At 40.3% G+C, this 19,193-nt stretch overlaps 1 protein-coding gene and 1 pseudogene across 2 annotated transcripts in view; both read left to right on the plus strand.

Moving 5' to 3' along the window:
• Positions 1-19,193, plus strand: part of TCEANC2 (transcription elongation factor A N-terminal and central domain containing 2) — a 62,422-nt gene that overhangs the window by 32,533 nt on the left and 10,696 nt on the right. The window contains exons 4-5 of one of the 2 annotated variants that reach the window (XM_017504446.2): positions 7,482-7,675; positions 15,681-16,698. In XM_017504446.2, coding sequence (XP_017359935.1) covers positions 7,482-7,675; positions 15,681-15,869 — 383 coding nt within the window. In that variant the 3' untranslated portion in view covers positions 15,870-16,698. Of the gene's footprint in view, positions 1-7,481; positions 7,676-15,680; positions 16,699-19,193 lie in introns of those variants that run through there. The other variant, XM_037729894.1, reaches the window with a different exon arrangement.
• Positions 8,884-9,633, plus strand: LOC108286541 (annotated as a pseudogene).

Genomic DNA, 19,193 nt, shown 5'->3' on the forward strand with positions numbered 1-19,193 from the left:
TTTTTTTTGAGACAGAGTCTCCCTTTGTCACCCAGGCTGGAGTGTGCAGTGGCGCAATCTTGGCTCACTGTAACCTCTGCCTCCCAGGTTCAAGTGATTCTCGTGCCTCAGCCTCCTGAGTGCCTGGAATTACAGGCATGCACCACCACGCCCAGCTAATTTTTGTATTTTTAGTAGAGAAAGGGTTTCGCCATGTTGGCCAGGCTGGTCTCAAACTCCTGACCTCCAGGGTTCCACCCACCTCAGCCTCCCAAAGTGCTAGCATTACAGGCGTGAGCCACTGCACCCAGCCTATTTTAGTTTTTAATGACTGCAAAGTAGTTATTGTTTAAATTAACTGATTTATTTAACAAACTGGACCCTTAATGATGAGCATGTAGGTTGATCCTAGCTTTTCACTATTACAAACAATACTGGAATGAATATTTCTATACACGTGTCTTCCTTGTACACTTTGGCAAGTAAAATGTAGGCTAAATTCCAGGGGTTATGACTTTCTCATTTCTGTATCCTCAGCACCAGGCATAAGGTAGATGCCCAATGAAAGTGTTTAAATGGGCCAGGCGTGGTGTCTTACATCTGTAATCCCAGCACTTTGGGAGGCCAAGGCAGGTGGATCACCTGAGGTCAGGAGTTTGAGACCAGTCTGGCCAACATGGCGAAACCCCATCTCTACTAAAAATACAAAAATTAGCCAGGCGTGCTAGCAATGCCTGTAATCCCAGCTACTTGGGCTGAGGCAGGAGAATCGCTTGAAACGGGCAGGTGGAGGTTGCAGTGAGCTGAGGTCGTGCCACTGCACTGTGGCCTGGGTGACAGAGCAAAATTCTATCTTAAAAAACAAACAAACAAACAAACAAACTGTTTAAATGCCCTGGATATAGGTCTGACATCTTGTAGTATCTTATCATTTTATTGTTAGTATCTACAACAGTGACCAAGTTTGCTGAATGAGTAATCTCAGGGATAAGGAGAACTCTACCCAGAAAATGAAAGTATCCAGGGATGCTTTGTGCTTTCAAGTAATGTGTATTGGAAAGCACTCTCCTAAGCATTGCTAGCTAGGAAGCACCTTTAGACATTTCTAACGAATGCTCTGCATTCCTCCTCCTCTTTCTCCTAGTGATGAGTACTGATGTACTCCTTTCCCAGGTTCATAGAAAGGCTAGGTACAAATTCTTGATAAATAATTGCTTAGATTAAGAAGTTAAAGACTCAATATTATTTTACCCCAACTTCCCTTCAAAGTTACATTTATTTTTCAACTTCAGGATTCTCCTCATAGAATCTTTAAAGCAGGGACAATTTCTTGTTTAAGCCCTACATGACTGGTGGCTAGCATAGTATCTAGTGCAAGCAGGCCTTCAATAAATGAATCAAACAATATTGGGCTATGCAGTTGGCATAATTGGAGAAATTTTCTGAACTTTTGACAATTTTCTCAAATAAATTTTTTTTCTGCTTCCCTTTGTTCACTGATGCCTCTTTCATTATATATTAAATTTTTTTTATTGCATTTTAGGTTTGGGGGTACATGTGAACAACATGTAAGATGGTTGCGTAGGTACACACATGGCAGTGTGGTTTGCTGCCTTCCTCCCTATCACCTATATCTGGCATTTCTCCCAATGTTATCCCTCCCCAACTCCCCACCCCTCACTGTCCCTCCCCTATTTCCCCCCTGCCACAGACCCTAGTGTGTGATACTCCACTCCCTGTGTCCATGTGTTCTCATTGTTCAACACCCGCCTATGAGTGAGAATATGCAGTGTTTGATTTTCTGTTCTTGTGTCAGTCTGCTAAGAATGATGGTTACCAGGTTCATCCATGTCCCTGCAAAGGACATGAACTCATCATTTTTTATGGCTGCATAGTATTCCATGGTGTATATGTGCCACATTTTCCCTGTCCAGTCTATCATCGATGGGCATTTGGGTTGGTTCCAAGCCTTTTCTATTGTAAACAGTGCCGCAGTGAACATTCGTGTGCATGTGTCCTTATAATAGAATGATTTATAATCCTTTGGACATATACCCAGTAATGGGATTGCTGGGTCAAATGGAATTTCTATTTCTAGGTCCTTGAGGAATCGCCACACTGTCTTCCACAATGGTTGAACTAATTTACACTCCCACCAACAGTGTAAAAGTGTTCCTATTTCTCCACATCCTCTCCAGCATCTGTTGTCTCCAGATTTTTTAATGATTGTTGTTCTACCTGGCGTGAGATGGTATCTCAATGTAGTTTTGATCTGCATTTCTCTAATGACCGGTGATGATGAGCATTTTTTCATATGTTTGTTGGCCTCATCGATATCTTCTTTTGTAAAGTGTCTGTCCATATCCTTCGCCCACTTTTGAATGGGCTTGTTTGTTTTTTTCTTGTAAGTATGTTTTAGTTCTTTGTAGATTCTGGATATTAGCCCTTTGTCAGATAGGTAGATTGCAAAAATTTTTTCCCGTTCTGTTGGTTGCCAATTCACTCTGATGACTGTTTCTTTTGCTGTGCAGAAGCTGTGGAGTTTGATCAGGTCCCATTTGTCTATTTTGGCTTTTGTTGCCAATGCTTTTTGGTGTTTTAGTCATGAAGTCCTTGCCTATGCCTATGTCCTGAATGGTTTTACCTAGATTTTCTTCTAGGGTTTTTATGGTGTTAGGTCTTAAGTTTAAGTCTTTAATCCATCTTTAGTTAATTTTAGTGTAATGTGTAAGAAAGGAGTCCAGATTCAGCTTTCTGCACATGGCTAGCCAGTTTTCCCAACACCATTTGTTAAACAGGGAATCCTTTTCCCATTGCTTGTTTTTGCGAGGCCTGTCAAAGATCAGTTGGTTGTAGATGTGTGGTGTTGCCTCCAAAGCCTCTGTTCTTTTCCATTGGTCTATATCTCTGTTTCGGTACCAGTACCATGCTTTTTTGATTACTGCAGCCTTGTAGTATAGTTTGAAGTCCGGTAGTGTGATGCCTCCAGCTTTGTTCTTTTTGCTTAGAATTGACTTGGCTCTATGGGCTCTCTTTTCGTTCCATACGAAGTTTATGGTGGTTTTTTCCAGTTCTGTGAAGAAGGTCCTTGGTAGCTTGATGGGGATAGCGTTGAATCTGTAAATTACTTTGGGCAGTATGGCCATTTTCACGATACTGATTCTTCCTAACCATGAGCATGGAATGTTTCTCCATCTGTTTGTATCTTCTCTTATTTCATTGAGTAGTGGTTTGTAGTTCTCCTTGAAGAGGTCGTTTATGTTCCTTGTTAGTTGTATTCCTAGGTATTTTATTCTCTTTGTAGCAATTATGAATGGCAGTTTGTTCTTGATTCGGCCCTCTTTAAGTCTGTTATTGGTGTATAGGAATGCTTGTGATTTTTGCACATTGATTTTGTATCCTGAGGCTTTGCCGAAGTTGCTTATCAGTTTCAGGAGATTTTGGGCTGAGACAATGGGGTCTTCTAAATATACAATCATGCTGTCTGCAAATAGAGACAATGTGACTTCCTCCTTTCCTATCTGAATACCCTTTATTTCTTTTTGTTGCCTGATTGCTTTGGCTACAACTTCCAATACTATATTGAATAGGAGTGGTGAGAGAGGGCATCCTTGTCTAGTGCCAGATTTCAAAGGGAATGCTTCCAGTTTTTGCCAATGTTCAGTATGATATTGGCTGTTGGTTTGTCATAAATAGCTTTTATTATTTTGAGATACTTTCTATCAATACCTAGTTTATTGAGGGTTTTTAGCATAAAGGCTGTTGAATTTTGTCAAAGGCCTTCTCTGCATCAATTGAGATAATCGTGTGGTTTTTGTCTTTGGTTCTGTTTATGTGGTGAATTACGTTTACAGACTTGCATATGTTGAACCAGCCTTGCATCCCCGGGATGAAGCCAACTTGATCCTGGTGGATAAGCTTTTTGATGTGCTGTTGCAATAGGTTTGCCAGTATTTTGTTGAAGATTTTTGCATCTATGTTCATCACGGACATTGGCCTGAAGTATTCTTTTCTTGCTGAGTCTCTGCCGGGTTTTGGTATCAGGATGATGTTGGTCTCATAAAATGATTTGGGAACAATTCCCCCTTTTTGGATTGTTTGGAATAGTTCCAGAAGTAATGGTACCATCTCCTCTTTGTATGTCTGGTAGAATTCGGCTGTGAACCCATCTGGACCTGGGCGTTTTTTGGTTGGTAGGCTGTTGATTGCCACCTCAACTCCAGCCCTTGTTATTGGTCTTCATTTTATATTAAATTCTTATTTATTATACTCTGTTTCTGACCTTCATTTTTTATTCCCTATCCATTTTTCTTTTTTGGTGTTGGTCCACATCATTTTCAATATCGTTACTTTATGTTTTAATATCTTAGATATTAGGTTTGAAGCTAGTTGTGCCTCATAACTCCTCTTTTTCAAACTAGCATTTTATATACTTGTCCAGTTACATTTGTCTAGAACTATTTAGTTGTAGTCTAATAAAAATAACCTACTGAGATTTTTGGTTGAGATTACATAAAATCTATAAACTAATTTATTTTTTGCTGTTTGCTTCCTTTCCTTTCCTCTTTTCTTTTCTTTTCCTTCCTTCCTTCCTTCCCTCCCTCCCTCCCTCCCTCTGTTTTTTCTTTGTGTGTGTGTGTGTGTTTGTTTTTTTGTTGTTTTTTTTTTGGCAGAGTCTTGAGTCTTGATCTGTTGCTTAGGTGGGAGTGCAGTGGCGTGTTCACAGCTCACTATAGCCTTGAACTTTTGGGTTAAACCATCCTCCCATCTCAGCCTCCCAAGTAGCTGAAACTACAGGCATATGCCACCACGCCTGGCTAATTTTTAAATTTTTTGTAGAGACAGAGTCTCACTGTGTTGCCCAGGCTGGCCTTGAACTCCTGGGCTCAAGCAGTCCTCCCACCTTGGCATCCCAAAGTGTTGAGTTTATAAGCATGAGCCACTGCACCTGGCCAACTAATTTCTATATAGACATTTTTGTGCTTTTTCCATCTCATAATAAGGTTTATTTTCCCTTTATTCAAATCATCTGTTATGTATTTTAGTAAGAATGTATGTTATTCTTTGTATGGGTCTCTCATACAACCAACCTGCTCTCCTGATTCCCATCTCCTGCCACTATGCTCATCGCTGGAGATACAAAGATGAGCATCCCCTAAGGTTAGAGGATTTCTTACACAGCAATTTCTGCGAGAAGCTCAATTTGGTGAGCAAAAGAGATAACCAATCAAATAATTACAACTAACTATAGTAATTATCATGATAAACAGAAGCACAAGGTGCTAAAGAAGCAGAGAGCAGGGGTGCTGACCAAGACTAGAGATACTAAGGAAGAAATCCTGGAGGAAAGGACCCTTAAATGAGTCTTAAAGACCAAATGGAAGTTGGCCAGATAAAAAGAGAAGAAGGAATATTTCAGGCAGACAGAGTGTTCATTGGGGTGTGTGTTCAAAAGTAAAGAGATACAAAATAAAATGTGTTAGGAGCTCCAAGTAGCTGAAGTATTGGATGACAGTGGATAGTAGCTGGAAATGAAGATAGAAAGTAGGTAGGAGGGTGGCAGATTGCGAAGGGACTTTTTTGAAAAGGTAAGAGTGTATATAGCACCAGAGGATTTAAGTGGAGGAGTGAACTGGTCAAATTTATGCTTTAGGAAAAAAGTCCCTAAAAAAGAAAACACTAAAAATAAATAAAGGCTATCCTAGCTGCAGTGTGGAAGATGGCATTAAGTGGTACGAAACTTAGCCAGAGGGGTCAATCAGGGTGTCTCCGTTGTCATCTGGGGCAACATGCCCTAAGGCAGGGCAGTGGTACTAGGGATGGAAGAAAAGGAGGGATCCCAGTGCGTTAAGGGAGGGCGCACAAACAGACTGCACCCTTGCATGCTCACATACCCATTCTTGTCAGCGCTTTCCAAAGTGCTTTATAGTTTTTACTAGTTTAAACAGGATGTGTTCCCCTGTTGTGTTCTGACTGGCTATTGCTGACCTAAGAAAGCTGTTGGTTTTTAAAAATATATCTATCTTATATTCAATCCATGGAACAGGATTTAAGAATTCATTAAAATAAAAAATTTAAAAAATATATATCTATCTTGTATTCTTCCATTTTTTTGAACTTTTTTAAGTGTTTAGTTGACTTTTTTAGCCTTTCTAGGTATTTATTTTTATCCAAGTACTTGTGCATATTGATATTTTTGACCCTTCACCTTTTTAAATTTTTATTATGAGATTCTCAAACATGCACAAAAATAAAGACAATATTATAACTCCTTTATGCCCTTCACCCAGGTTCAATAACTGAGATTTTGCCCCACTTCATCTTTCCCTTTTTGCTTTTGTGCTGTTGCTGAGGTATTTTAAAGCAGAATCCCAGGCCTTTTGTCATTTCAACTCTGCATGCTTCAGTATGCATCTCTAAAAAATGTGGATATTTTCCCATGTAACCACAGTGCCATTGTTATTGTGCTTAACAAAGTTCACAATTATTCCGTGGTATAATTTAGTATCTAGTGCATATTCATATCCCTTGTTTATCTCAAAATATCTTTTAACAGTTGGTTTGTTCCAACTGGGATTTGAATCACACATCACATTTGGTAGTTTGGACTCAAGAGACTCTTTTAATCTACAGTAGTCCCTAACCCTAGTGGCTCTTTTCAAAAAAAAACAAACAAAAAAACAAAAACAAAAAAAAACTCTACCGACTGTGGAAGAAACCATATCTGCTATCCTGTACAATGTCCCACATTCAGAATTTGTCACGTTTCTTCATCCTATAATTTAATTTATTTTTCTGTCTCTCATATTTCCTGTAAATTGGAAGTTAGCTTTGAGTGACTAACTGGATTATGGTTCTTTTTCTTTTGGGGAAGAGGATAAGACTACTTCATAGGTTAAGGCTTCGAAATACTTCTTCTGTCTCATAGTCCCACTCTTGGGGATGCTAACATTGAACAGTGGGTTTAAGATGATGACAGCTCATCCTTCTATTATAAATTTCCCCATCAGACTCATTGAATGAGTTCATCCACTCATGATTGTCTCTGAATGAATTATTTCATCAGGGGATACAAAAAAAGTTCTCATTCTGTCAGTCTTTTCACATGAATTAGCTAAATAGTGTTCCTGTAATAACTAGAGCTATTTTGTTGTCTTGAAATACAATATGTACCCCACTCCCCAAAAAACCTAGAAAAATGCTTAATTCATTTTCTTTTATAGTAATTTTTGGTTAAAGAATGGGTACCTTTGTTGTTCTTTTTAAGAATCTGTTGATTATGCTTCTAGTTTATGACTAATGGATTGGCTAGGCTGCTGATTCTCCCCCAGTTATTATCTTATTATCTCAGCCCTTGTGAAACGAGCCTCTTTAGCACAAGAGTCTTTAGATTCTTTGGTGTGTGAATGACTTTCTCAGTGCCACACTCAGTCCATCTAGTCCTGCGCTTTTCAAAAGAAGACAGAACAACCTTTCCTTTGGTTCTTCTCTTCCTGTTCCAGGTCACACAGTGAACAAGCTACGTAAACACTCAGATTCAGAAGTGGCTTATCTTGCCAGAGAAGTTTATACTGAGTGGAAAACTTTCATTGAAAAACATTCAAATAGACCTTCTATTGAAGTTAGAAGTGATCCCAAAACCGAGTCATTTCGGAAAAACGCCCAGAAATTACTCTCAGAAGCCTTGGAATTAAAGGTAATGCCCTAAATTTATACAACTATTATGTACCCATAATAATTAATTTTTAAAATAGAAGAAAAATAAAGTTAATGTCCTGGTTTGAATGTGATTAGTAGGTGCTCTTGGTTAAACTGCCTCATGTTTTCATAATGAGCTTTCATAGTCTTAATGCTGTCTTTGGCTTTATTTTAACCAGTTATTCTTTAAGCATTCTGGATTTATAAGCATTCCGAGAGACAATGTTGTAGGAGGGTAGGCTTTGGAACTAGCAAGATCTGAGTTGAAACCCTGACATTCTAGTTGTGACACCCTAGGCAGATACCTTAAGTTTTCTGAGACTTGATTTCTTAATCTGTAAAATGAGGATTATAAATCCTACCACCTAAAGTATTAGGTTATAGGAAGCATTTATGCAAAATAATAGTAGTTTCTGCTGATTAGAAGTTATTTAATGAATGTTGGTTACTTGCCATTTAAAATGCCTTCCCTTCTCACTGAAGTAAAAATTCTGTGACGGACTGTGTTACGGAATATCAATGGCAAAATAAATAGCTGTCTATTGAAAAGACTGAACTCCCCCATTTTTTGTCAATAGCCATACATTTAGTTTTAAGCACAAAATCAACTGGATAGACATGTTCCCTATCATCTTCACGGCTCACAATTCAGATGATGTTAGTGGTTTGAGGTATACAAGCTGGAAGAAGGATTTCTGCTCATTAATAATAATATTCATTGTCATCATCATCAGACAACAAATCTTACAAGCTAATTAACACTCTGGAAAATCAGACATATAATATTCATGTTTATTCCTCACCCCAGGATATCCCAGAGCAACTCTACTAAAATATCGTTAAAGAACAATTTAATATTAATAAAAGAAGCTATTCAGGAATTCGATTTAAATGCTAAATCTGTTACTTCAGTCTCTAAAAAAAACTTTAGCGTCTCTATCTCAATTATTTATCTAAAAAAGAAAGACTCGTGATATAGTACTTACTTTTATTTTATTTTTTTTTTTATTTTTAAAGATGGGGTTTCACCCTGATGGCCAGGCTGGTCTTGAACTCCTGACCTCAGATGATCCACCCACCCCGGCCTCCCAAAGTGCTAGGATTACAGGCGTGAGCCACCGCACCCGGCCAGTACTTACTTTTGTTAAAATAAAGTTTTGGACCTGAAGTGAATTTGTACCAAAGCAGCAGCTGCATTGCCACAGTTCTGTCTTCACCTTCATGATGTTTCCCTTGGTCAAAAACACACTAAGTCATCTCCAAGTTCAGCAAACAATGGCATTCAGCAAACAATGGCATTCAGCAAACAATGGGAAGGTAGAGCCACCAGAAATGTACAGCTGATTTTCATGACAATACGGTAATGCTGTATTAGCTAGTGGAGCTACTTTCTGCATTGCTATGTGGACATATGTAGCAAGGCAAACCGAGTAGAATGGAACCTGTCTCTTGTTGGTAGAGTCACCCCAAAGGAATGGAGAGATCAGTAATCATCCCAGCTGGTGTAATAATGAATTGTTTAAAAAATAATAATAATAAAATAAAAATAAAAGCTCATAATTGGCTGGGTTCGGTGGCTCACACCTGTAATCCCAGCACTTTGGGAGACCAAGGCTGGTGGACCACAAGGTCAGGAGATCGAGACCATCCAGGCTAACACCGTGAAACCCTGTGTCTACTAAAAATACAAAAAATTAGCTGGGCATGGTGGCACATACCTGTAGTCCCAGCTACTCAGGAGACTAAGACAGGAGAATCACTTGAACCTGGGAGATGGAGGTTGCAGTGAGCCAAGATCATGCCACTGTACTCCAGCCTGAGTAACACAGTGAGACTCTGTCTCAAGAAAAACCAAAACCAAAAACAAAACCCAGCTCATAATTGATGCCAAGTTAAAGGGCTGTCTACCCATTAAGACATGGCATTATTGAAGAAATAAAGTACATTTGAAACCTTAAAAATAAAAATAAAAATTTTGGGTTTTTTAATACAAACTTATAATAGAAAATGAGAAAAATGTAGAAAAGGGAAAAAAATGTAACTCAGACATAATCTTGTTAACACATTGGCACATTTCCTTTTTCAGTAAATTATTATGGCTTTTTAAATGAATGCTGGGCAAGTTATCATTGTCTGAGATTTATATAGAATGAATTATATGCCAAATGTTCCATAAGATATTTTTATTGATTATTTAAGTAACATTGCAGAAAATGACATAATTATGTCCATTTGTGTTCTCTTTAATCTTGATCAATTTTAGTTGGTGTCATTTTGTATATGCTTTTCTATATATATTTTTTCATGTTCATAGTTTTTAATGTCTAATAGTTCAGTGAATTGCTGTGCTGGAAGTTCGCTTAACTTTTCCTAAAGGAAACTTTAATATGAGTATTAAGCCCTTGGAAGAGAGGAAAAAATATGAAAGTTGTAAGTCTAATTTTCCAGAGTGTCGATTAGCCAACAAGATTTATTTTAAATAAAGTTTAGTTTTGAAATAAATCAAAATTATTGCAGGAACATACAGTGTGGGTATATAATATGTAGTTAATGTGGTGGTAAATATCAGTTCCCTTGGTATCTTTTTAAGTAAATGATAATAACGAAGTTATGCTTGTAAGGATTAATGAGCAGTCTGCCTACTATATTAAACTCCATAATAATTATCCTTTTAGTTTATCCATTAATTATCCTTTAAATGGCATATTAAGTGGTAAGCACTCAAGTGTTATAAAGCAAAGTTAGAAAAGTGATACATTTGTTAGTGCTTTTCAACATAATTGGAAAAAATATCAGATTAAGCATAGCTGAATGGTTTTGTTCCCAAAGAGTAAATTTAAAAAATTAAAAGTATGCATCTTACTATCTTTCTTAGCCAAAAAAAAAAAAAAAATCTGGTTTCCTTGCATAAACAGCATTTGATAGCATGTTTATCAGTTTGTTATGTTAGAGAATATAAATACAAATACTTTTCTATAAGGTTAATTCTTAGCACCTATCATCATCTGAGATATTTCCATATTAGAGTAAATCAATGAACCATCTAATTCAGTATCTGGTCTTTGACAGTAATCAATGTTGAGTGCATTCAAATCAGACATCAGATCTCCATGAATGTACTTAATCAGGCAGTAGTAAAGCATTGGGTAAGTTATTGGCCCAGTGACTTAAAAGCCTCTACAATTTGATCCTAGCATGTGTTATTGCAAATACCAAATCTTCTCATTACATTTTTTAGGAAAAAAAAATGTTTTCATGTTGTTTCACTCATATCCTTTAATAGTGAAAGCCACAGATGAAGAATAATATGTACAGCCTAAAGGTGCATCTCTTTATTACCTTACAGATCTTGCTTTCTAGATTCATGGATTATTTCCTTGTTCTTGGAATAGTGGAATAGATGAATAAAAACTCCATCGTTGAAACCCAGGCTCCATTCCCCTTTACTTTCTCCCTTCCAGATCTTCTTTGTTCTTCCCCGTCTTTTAGATCTTTCCTCATATGAACATCCCCTGTGGTGTCATTCTCTTACTTCGCCTTCCTCATTATCCACTCTCCTTTCCTACCTCATGACCTGTGATCATTTTCCTATTATGTCATTAAAAAAATGAACCTGATTCTCAAAGTGAGCCTGTATCATTAAGAGTTATGAAACACTGGCTGGTTGGCTCAGTTGGTTGTCAGATGGTGCTAATGAGATCCAGGTCAGGGGTACGTCCCCATATGGGACTGTTAGTTTTTCTTTGTTTAATGGCCTCAGACTGCACCCCTGGCTTTGACCAGCTCTCTCGTGAATGTATTCAAGTGGTGTGTAGGTAGATATGTACAAATTCAATCATGCTATTGGAAAATCCATACGACATTTGCTTCCAGTGGCTATTCAACGGATGTTAATAAGGATCTACTTGGTGCTGGGGGAGAAGACAAACATGAATGAGTCGCATTCCCTATCCTAAAAAAGCTTTACTATCTCCTGGCTGAGAGCCTATAAGTGATTAATTAAAATATGAGGCAGTGTGAAATACTGGTACTAGCAAGTATCAACACACAAAAGTACAGAGCAGTTAAATCTGATAGGGGAATTGGGCATGCTTCATAGAAGAGGTGGCAGTGGAACTCGCCTTTGTAAGAGGCATAGGAATTTGCTACCTAGAAAATACACATCAAACAGAAACATATTTTATCTGCTATGTATATGATGTTATCAGAAGAGCAAGAAAGAAGGGAGTTACACATGGGAAGGAAGGACATTCATTTAACAAATATTGGTTGAACACTTACTATGTGCCACTAACCTGTGCTAGGCATGGGCAGGTTAGAAATGGATTCAACATGGTTCAACTCTAGCAGTGCTTATAGTCTGCTGAGGAAGATAGACAAATACATCATTACAGGACAGTGTGGGAAGTTCTGCACTTAAGGTAAACGCATGAACAAGACCCTGTTCCCTTGTCCTGAGAAAGCTCACGCATGTGGCAGACATCACTAATTGGTTATGGCACCATTTCCCGCTGATGAAGGAGCTCAAGGTGGTCATGTTTTATATCTTCCTCCAGCTACAGCCATTTCATCCAGAATTAGACAGCTGTATCACACACTTAACTCACAGGCACAAACAAATAAGGAAGGCAGATTTGATTCTCTGTCTCTGGGAAATGTGAAGTAGGAGATACCAAGAAAACAACAGTGCAAGTGTTAAACAGAAGTGATGTTGGAGGAGTTGTGAGGAAGCAGAGTTATGAGTAAAGAAAAGATGTGTAGCATAGGGGGAGAGAATAAGGCAGTTAGAATTGGGAGTGAGTAAGGCCCATGGAGAAGAGCAAAAACGTGTGAGAAAGAGACCAGGCAGCTCATGAGAGATACAGAGAAAGGACCGATTTCTAAATAAATTTCTAGGTTTCTCCCAGGGTTCCTATCCTCATTCCCATTCATATTATCTCATAGCAAAAGCCCTTTTTCTCAAGGACTCAGTGAAACTCTGGTCCTTCCACTCAGAAGGGTTTATCTAAAGCACCAGATTAGGACCCACTGGAAAGGACTCATCAACTTGGGTGGGTACCCAAAGGCACTTACAAGATAGGCATTCTTCACTTTGTGTAACAAACTTGTTATACACATGGTACATGATGAATCATTTTCTATTATGATTTCTATTTTAATGTCACATTTTTTTTCCATTTCTTCATTCTGATTGGTCTTCATTTAATAAGAGGCATGCATGACAATTGTTGCCTTCTATCCCCACCACACTGCTGGCATAGCACCTGTCATGCTGTCTCCCCCCAGCTTCCCACCCACTTCTAGGACGTGAGTTTGTGAAGGGCAGGGTTCACATCCTTTCTGTTCTGTCTCTCTAAGAGCAGGCTAGACCCAGAGTAGCAATTCAGTTAATTGTTTGCTGAATGGAGTATGTGAATTCCAAGATAACCTCAGAGTTTTTTTTTTTTTTTTAAATACAGGTACTACAGTTTGCTGGAGTCCCCATGACTTGTTTTACAAACACATATATATCCTTTTTCTTTGATGACCACTCCCCTCAAAAAAAAAAAAAAAAAAAGACTTTCTTGCTGAGTTCTCTAAACATCGGTAGAGACTAACCAGCCTCACAGCGGGATAAGGAACTTTCTTTCTGGCAAATGCTGCAGCATAAATGCTGGGTAGCCAGTTAGCCACCTTTCCAGCTTCCTAAAGTAGTCTGGTGCCAGGCCTGCCTCAGGGGGCTAGTTTGGTGCCCACCCAGGAGGCCTTGAAAAACTTGGAGCCTGGGTTCTAGAGAGCCATAGTGCCAAGTCCACTCACTCCAGCACAAGCCTAGGAAATAATCTGTCCGTCATTACGACCACAAACTTTTGTGCGCACCTTTTGTCTGCTAGACTAAGGCAGATGTCTGGGCCTGGATATTCTCTCTCTCTCTCTCTGTCTCTTTCAGTCCTGTTCTGCTACTTGCTTGGTCCTTATGTCTTCCAAGTTTCTTTTTTCTACTTACTTTTGGTCTATCTTTCTCTCATGTTAGGACATTTTAAAATGTCAGGTGACTCTTTTTATTTGGGGTGTGTTTTTTCTTTTTTTTTGAACTTTGCTTTTTGCAGAGAAGAACAAACATATATGTACAGCTCAGTGAATTTATCATAAAGCAAACACCTATTTCACCTAGCCAGATTCTACTCATGCCCCAGGTCTCAGGTTAACCTTCATTTCCTCTTGAAGCCAGGCACTGCCCTCCTGGGTTGGGTTGCTTTTCCGTGGCTGTGCTCTCCCCAGCGCTGCTTCCTCTCCTTTCTCCTGGCGCACAGGATCCTTACAATCACTGTTCGCAGCCCGTCTGCCCTACTGGACTAGGCTGCCCATGGGCCCAAGGGCTTTGCCTGCCTTAGTCACTGCTTATTGTTCAGCCCAAGCACAGAGCCTGGCACATAGTGCTGAATAAATGTTTGAATGAGTGGCTAAGGTAGGGAGAGAAAGGTTAAAGGAAAAAAAGGAAGTGAGAGAAAAAAATTTTTTCTCCTATTTTCAAGGAATTTTCTGCTAGGAGAGACAAACTTAAAATATAGATCATTGGCTGGTACAGTGGCTCATGCCTGTAATCTTAGCACTTTGAGAGGCCAAGGTAGGAGGATTGCTTGAGGCCAGGAGTTCAAGAGCAGTCTGGGCAACATAGAAAGACCCCATCTCTAATTTTTTTTTTTTAATTAGCTGGGCATGGTGGCACATGGCTGTAATAATCCCAGCTCTTGGGAGGCTCAGGCCAGAAGTTCGCTTGAGCCCATGAGTTTGAGCCTGCAGTAAGCTTCGACCACACCACTGTACTCCAGCCTAGGTGACAGAGTGACACAGTGTCTCTAAAATAAAAGTGTACACTTCATTTCTAATATATCGTGATAACGACTAAGGGAAGCCCAGGGCATTGTGACAGCCTGAAGAAGAACTTTCAGTCCTTTGCGCTAGTGTTTTGTGTTGCTGTTGTTGTTGTTAGGTTGTTTGGTTTTGCCAAGGCTTTGACATGCAAAGAGGAGTGTTTTTTGTAGGGAAAGGTGTGCTTGCTAAGGGAACGTGTGCTGTGCAGAGGGATAGAGGTGTGTGAAAGTGGCCAAGAGTGGAGTGCTCAGGGCTGACTGTGGTCAGGATTCAGGAGATGAATAGCTGAAGATGGACCTGGAAAGGAGGGTAGGGCTGAGGGGGTCTCAGACCAGCATCCCAACCTACCCTGGATTCAGACCATGAAGACAAAATCCCAGATCTGTCCTGCTTTGATTAGGTCTGGGACCTCAAGATGGCTTGGGACTGAGCCAGACCACCCCAGAATTGCCACAGGTTCCATCCCCTCAGCTCTGCTTAATTGAAACTGCAGGAGTCCCCGGTCTCAGCCATTCTCTCAGAATGTTGAAAGGGCCATTAGTCTGGTGAAAGGGAAGAAACATGAACTTTGGAGTCAAGGGGTCCAGGTCAGAGTCCCAGTTCTGTATTTTAGTAATTGTAAGACCTTGAACCATTGCCTTTGAATGTGTTTTCTTATGTGTAAACTGTGATAATAGGAGTTATGAGCACTAAATGTAAAAGTGATTTTTGAACTGTTCTTTACACATATTAGGATCCAAGCCCCATGTTTCTAAAATGCCGTAAAGAGTTAATAGGCAATCTAAAAACAAAACAAAAAAAAATATGAACCGTTATACTGATTTATTATTCTTGGGCTTCGTTTCCTGGTTGGTAAAGTACAGGGCCCAGTACCCGTTGCTTAGTTCAGGCCAGTTTCCTGTTATAATGGCAAATATTACCACCCGGCAGGGGTTGTGAATGAGGTCCCTGTCACAAAGCACATGGCCTTGTTCCTTAATTGCCAGGGTGGAATTAATTTGCTCTTCCTGTTTCTCTTGTGACAGGAAGTAGATGTCCTTGAATTTCAGTTGATTAATGGAGGCCTCTGAGCAGAGTGCTCCAGCCTCTCTTGCTTTTAATCCTTATCCAATGTAAGGCTCTAATTTAATAATTTTGCTGTTTTTTAGATGGATCACCTACTGGTTGAAAATATTGAGCGGGAAACGTTTCATCTCTGCTCCCGCCTCATTAATGGGCCGTACCGGCGGACGGTGAGAGCCCTGGTCTTCACATTAAAGCACCAAGCTGAAATCCGGGCTCAGGTGAAGAACGGCTCGCTGCCAGTCGGCACGTTTGTACAGACCCACAAAAAGTGACCTGAGGACGGTTCCAGCCCTGGACCAGGCAGAGAGGAAAATGGGCCTCTCTCTGCCATTCAAAGACGCTTTTGAGTTTGGGTGATGGCTGATGCTGGCTGTGCGAGATTTTCCCATGGTGCCCTTCCTTTGCAGACAGAGGATGCAGAGAGCCCTAGGAGACAGGCCTGCAGGAATGTGCTTCATTAGCTGGAGTGCGCTGGTGCTACCTAACAGAACGCACACTGGCTGTCACTAGGAAGCGCCATACGGTTGCTATCACCCAAAATGGTGAAAGGGTGACGGATTTCACTGTGAGGATGCCAAGGACACCTCTAAACTTCCCCCATGTCAGGCAGATGAAGTTACTACTTTATTTCACCACCCTGCAGGTAACTGAAACTCAATTACCGCTGTCGCTCACTCGGTTCCATCCCCCTGAGTTTAGACAGCTCTGGTGCCTCTCAGAACTCCCCTCTCTGTTCTCTTTGCTCTACCCCAGGGGTGAGCCTGCCAGAGCTTGCCAGAGCCAGCCGACTACCCCTTCTTCCCAGAGCTCACTTATCTGAACGTTTCAGCCCTCCCTGGAAGACCTTCTGCCTTGGTCTCCAGAGCCCCCATGCTGAGGCTACTAATGAGGAACTGGCCCGAAGCCTCCCACACCTCCGGGTTTATTTGAATATGCTGGTGCTCTCAGTTTAGGGCTCTGTAGAGAAGATACATAATAAATTTCTCTTGAAATGAATTACTACAGTAGAAAAAAGTATATACATGTATATGTTAAAATGAAATATCTCTACACAGGCCTGTTTTAACAATTATGTAAATGAGACTTGTTTTTTAAAAGTAATAATAAGCTGGGACTTTTTTTTCTAAAACAAAAGGTGGAGTTTGTTTATTGAAAAGTGTTTTGGGTTGAGAAAGGGTATAGTTGGTGAAATTAAGAATGATGGAACAAGGATTTGAGGGAGGTAGCAAGACTCAAGGAAGGGGGGGATTAGATTAGGGGAGACCAGAGCACGTTTGTAATCTGAAAGGAAGGAGCTGGTAGAAAGGGAGAGATTTAAAATAAAAAAGAAGAAGAAGATAGTTGAAAAACAAGGTGAGAAGGGACAGGACTAACATTATTGCCTATCTTCTAAATGCTAGGTGCTTTTCCTAAGACAGTTTATTCACATTTACATGGGTCTTTTTATAGTTTTATAAAAATCTTGCTTACTTCTCTCACCCATTGTATTATGTAGGTATTGTTGTTTTCATTGTTTAGATTTGTTTGTTTATTTAGCAACCATTTCCTGAGCATTCATTCTGTGGGGTAGGTGGCTACTGAGCTGTAGTTACAAATGGGAGCCTGAGGCTCACTGAGCAGAAGCATCACCTTCAATTTCCCCCTGCTAGTAACTACTGGATCTCGAATAATAATCAAGCATTTACCCTGGGCCCAGCACTGTGGTAACCATTTTACAAAAAGAAAATACCCAGTTAAAGATGAGAAGTGAGGCTCAGACAGGTATAGAAACTTACTCAAGGTCACACAGATAGTGAATGACAGACCTAAGATTTGCAATCCAGGTCTATTTGACCATATACAGTTCCCTTGGATGATTTCATCTACTCTTGTGTTTTCAAGCATTGTTTACATGCTGATGACATTCCAGTTTGTATCTTCAGCTCAGACCTGTCCCCTGACTTTCAGATGATATCTCCTAGATGTCCCATAGACACCTCAGATCCAACATGTCTTCTCTCCCTTGGCAGTACCAGCAACCCAGACACTCCAGCTAGGAACTCAAGGGCAACCTAGACCCCACATCTCCCACCCTCAGCCAATCAAGTCCTGGTGGTTTTATTAGGTTGGTGCAAAAGTAATTGTGGTTTTTGCCATTACATCTAATGCATTACTTCTTTGCATTTGCTGTTCCAGTTGCAATGCTCTTTCCCCAGGCATCTGCATGTTCTTGTCCTCACTTGATTTAGGTCTCTCTTTCCCTTAACCAGAAGGCCTTTGCTGACTACCCTAAATACAATAGCTAACTCCTTCCCAACTATGCTTTAATACTGTACCTGGCTTTATTTTTCTTCAGAATACTTATTACCCTTTAACATAGCTCTTTATTTCTTTATTGTCTATCTCCCCACTCCCAGAATATAAGCTTCATGAAAGCAGAGTCTTTGTTCTGTTCTCTGCTATATCTCCAGCATCTGGAACAGAGCCTGGGACAAGCTAGGTCTCCATAACTATTTATTGGATAGTTGAGGGACTGGTTGTGGATGTACAGGATAAGCATCTAATTCAATCAGGCGGTGCTTCCCAGAGGAGCTGATACCTGTGTTCAGCCTTAAAGGGGAGGAGTTTGGATAGGGAAATGCTAGATAATATGACAAAAATTTAAGAATTAAAGGGCAGGAGTAATTAATTGAGTGGTTGGGATGCATGCCTGGCAGAGCAAGCAGTGTATGGAAAAACCCAGAAGTGGAGTTATCTGGAAGGTGATTGGTACGGCTGGAGTAGAGAACCCTGGCAGGAGAGTAGCTGGAGATGAGGCAGGAGAGGAAGACAAGGATCCACAGCAGGTTTGAAGGGTCTTGAGCATCAGATGAAGGGGTTAGACTGATTTGAAGCAGGAACTGGTCAGTTTTGTGTTAACAGGCTATGTGGAAGAGAAGCTGGGATAGGGAGACTGGAAGTAGCAAGCCTCACGTTTAAAGAACCAAAGAGTTCTGCTAACTTAGGAACCCAGAGTAAGTTGAAAACAAATTGCTCTCTGGCTGAAAGCCTTCAGTGGCGATAGTTGGAAAGTAGAATGATTGCAGAGATGTGCTTTGGAGATTTGGAAAGCAGGCTGTGTTATTTGTGGCTGTTTTCTCCTTGATGCATGTGCAGAATTTCCATGAACGCTAATGGAGCTATTCTGAGCATTTGCTGAAGGGAAGGAAGCTTGCAGACATCCCTCCAATCTTGCCCACCCACTGAGAAGCACCTCGGGGCTACAGTCTGTTAAAGATGAAAAGGTCGAGGCCAGGCACACTGGGCACACTGGCTCATGCCTATAGTCTCAGCACTCCGAGAGGCCGAGGCAGGCAGATCACCTGAGGTCAGAGTTCAAGACCAGCCTGGCCAACATGTTGAAATCCCATCTCTACTAAAAATACAAAAATTAGCTGAGTGTGGTGGCGAGTACCTGTAATCCTAGTACTCGGGAGGCTGAGGCACAAGAATCGTTTGAACCTGGGAGGCAGAGGCTGCAGTAAGCCAAGATTGCACCACTGCACTCCAGCCTGGGCAACAGAGTGAGATTCTGTCTCAAAAAAAAAAAAAAAAAAATGCAAAGGTTCCTCCTGAAA

The sequence above is a fragment of the Cebus imitator genome, unplaced genomic scaffold (genome assembly GCF_001604975.1).
Source record: "Cebus imitator isolate Cc_AM_T3 unplaced genomic scaffold, Cebus_imitator-1.0 Scaffold322, whole genome shotgun sequence".
Taxonomy (NCBI): domain Eukaryota; kingdom Metazoa; phylum Chordata; class Mammalia; order Primates; family Cebidae; genus Cebus; species Cebus imitator.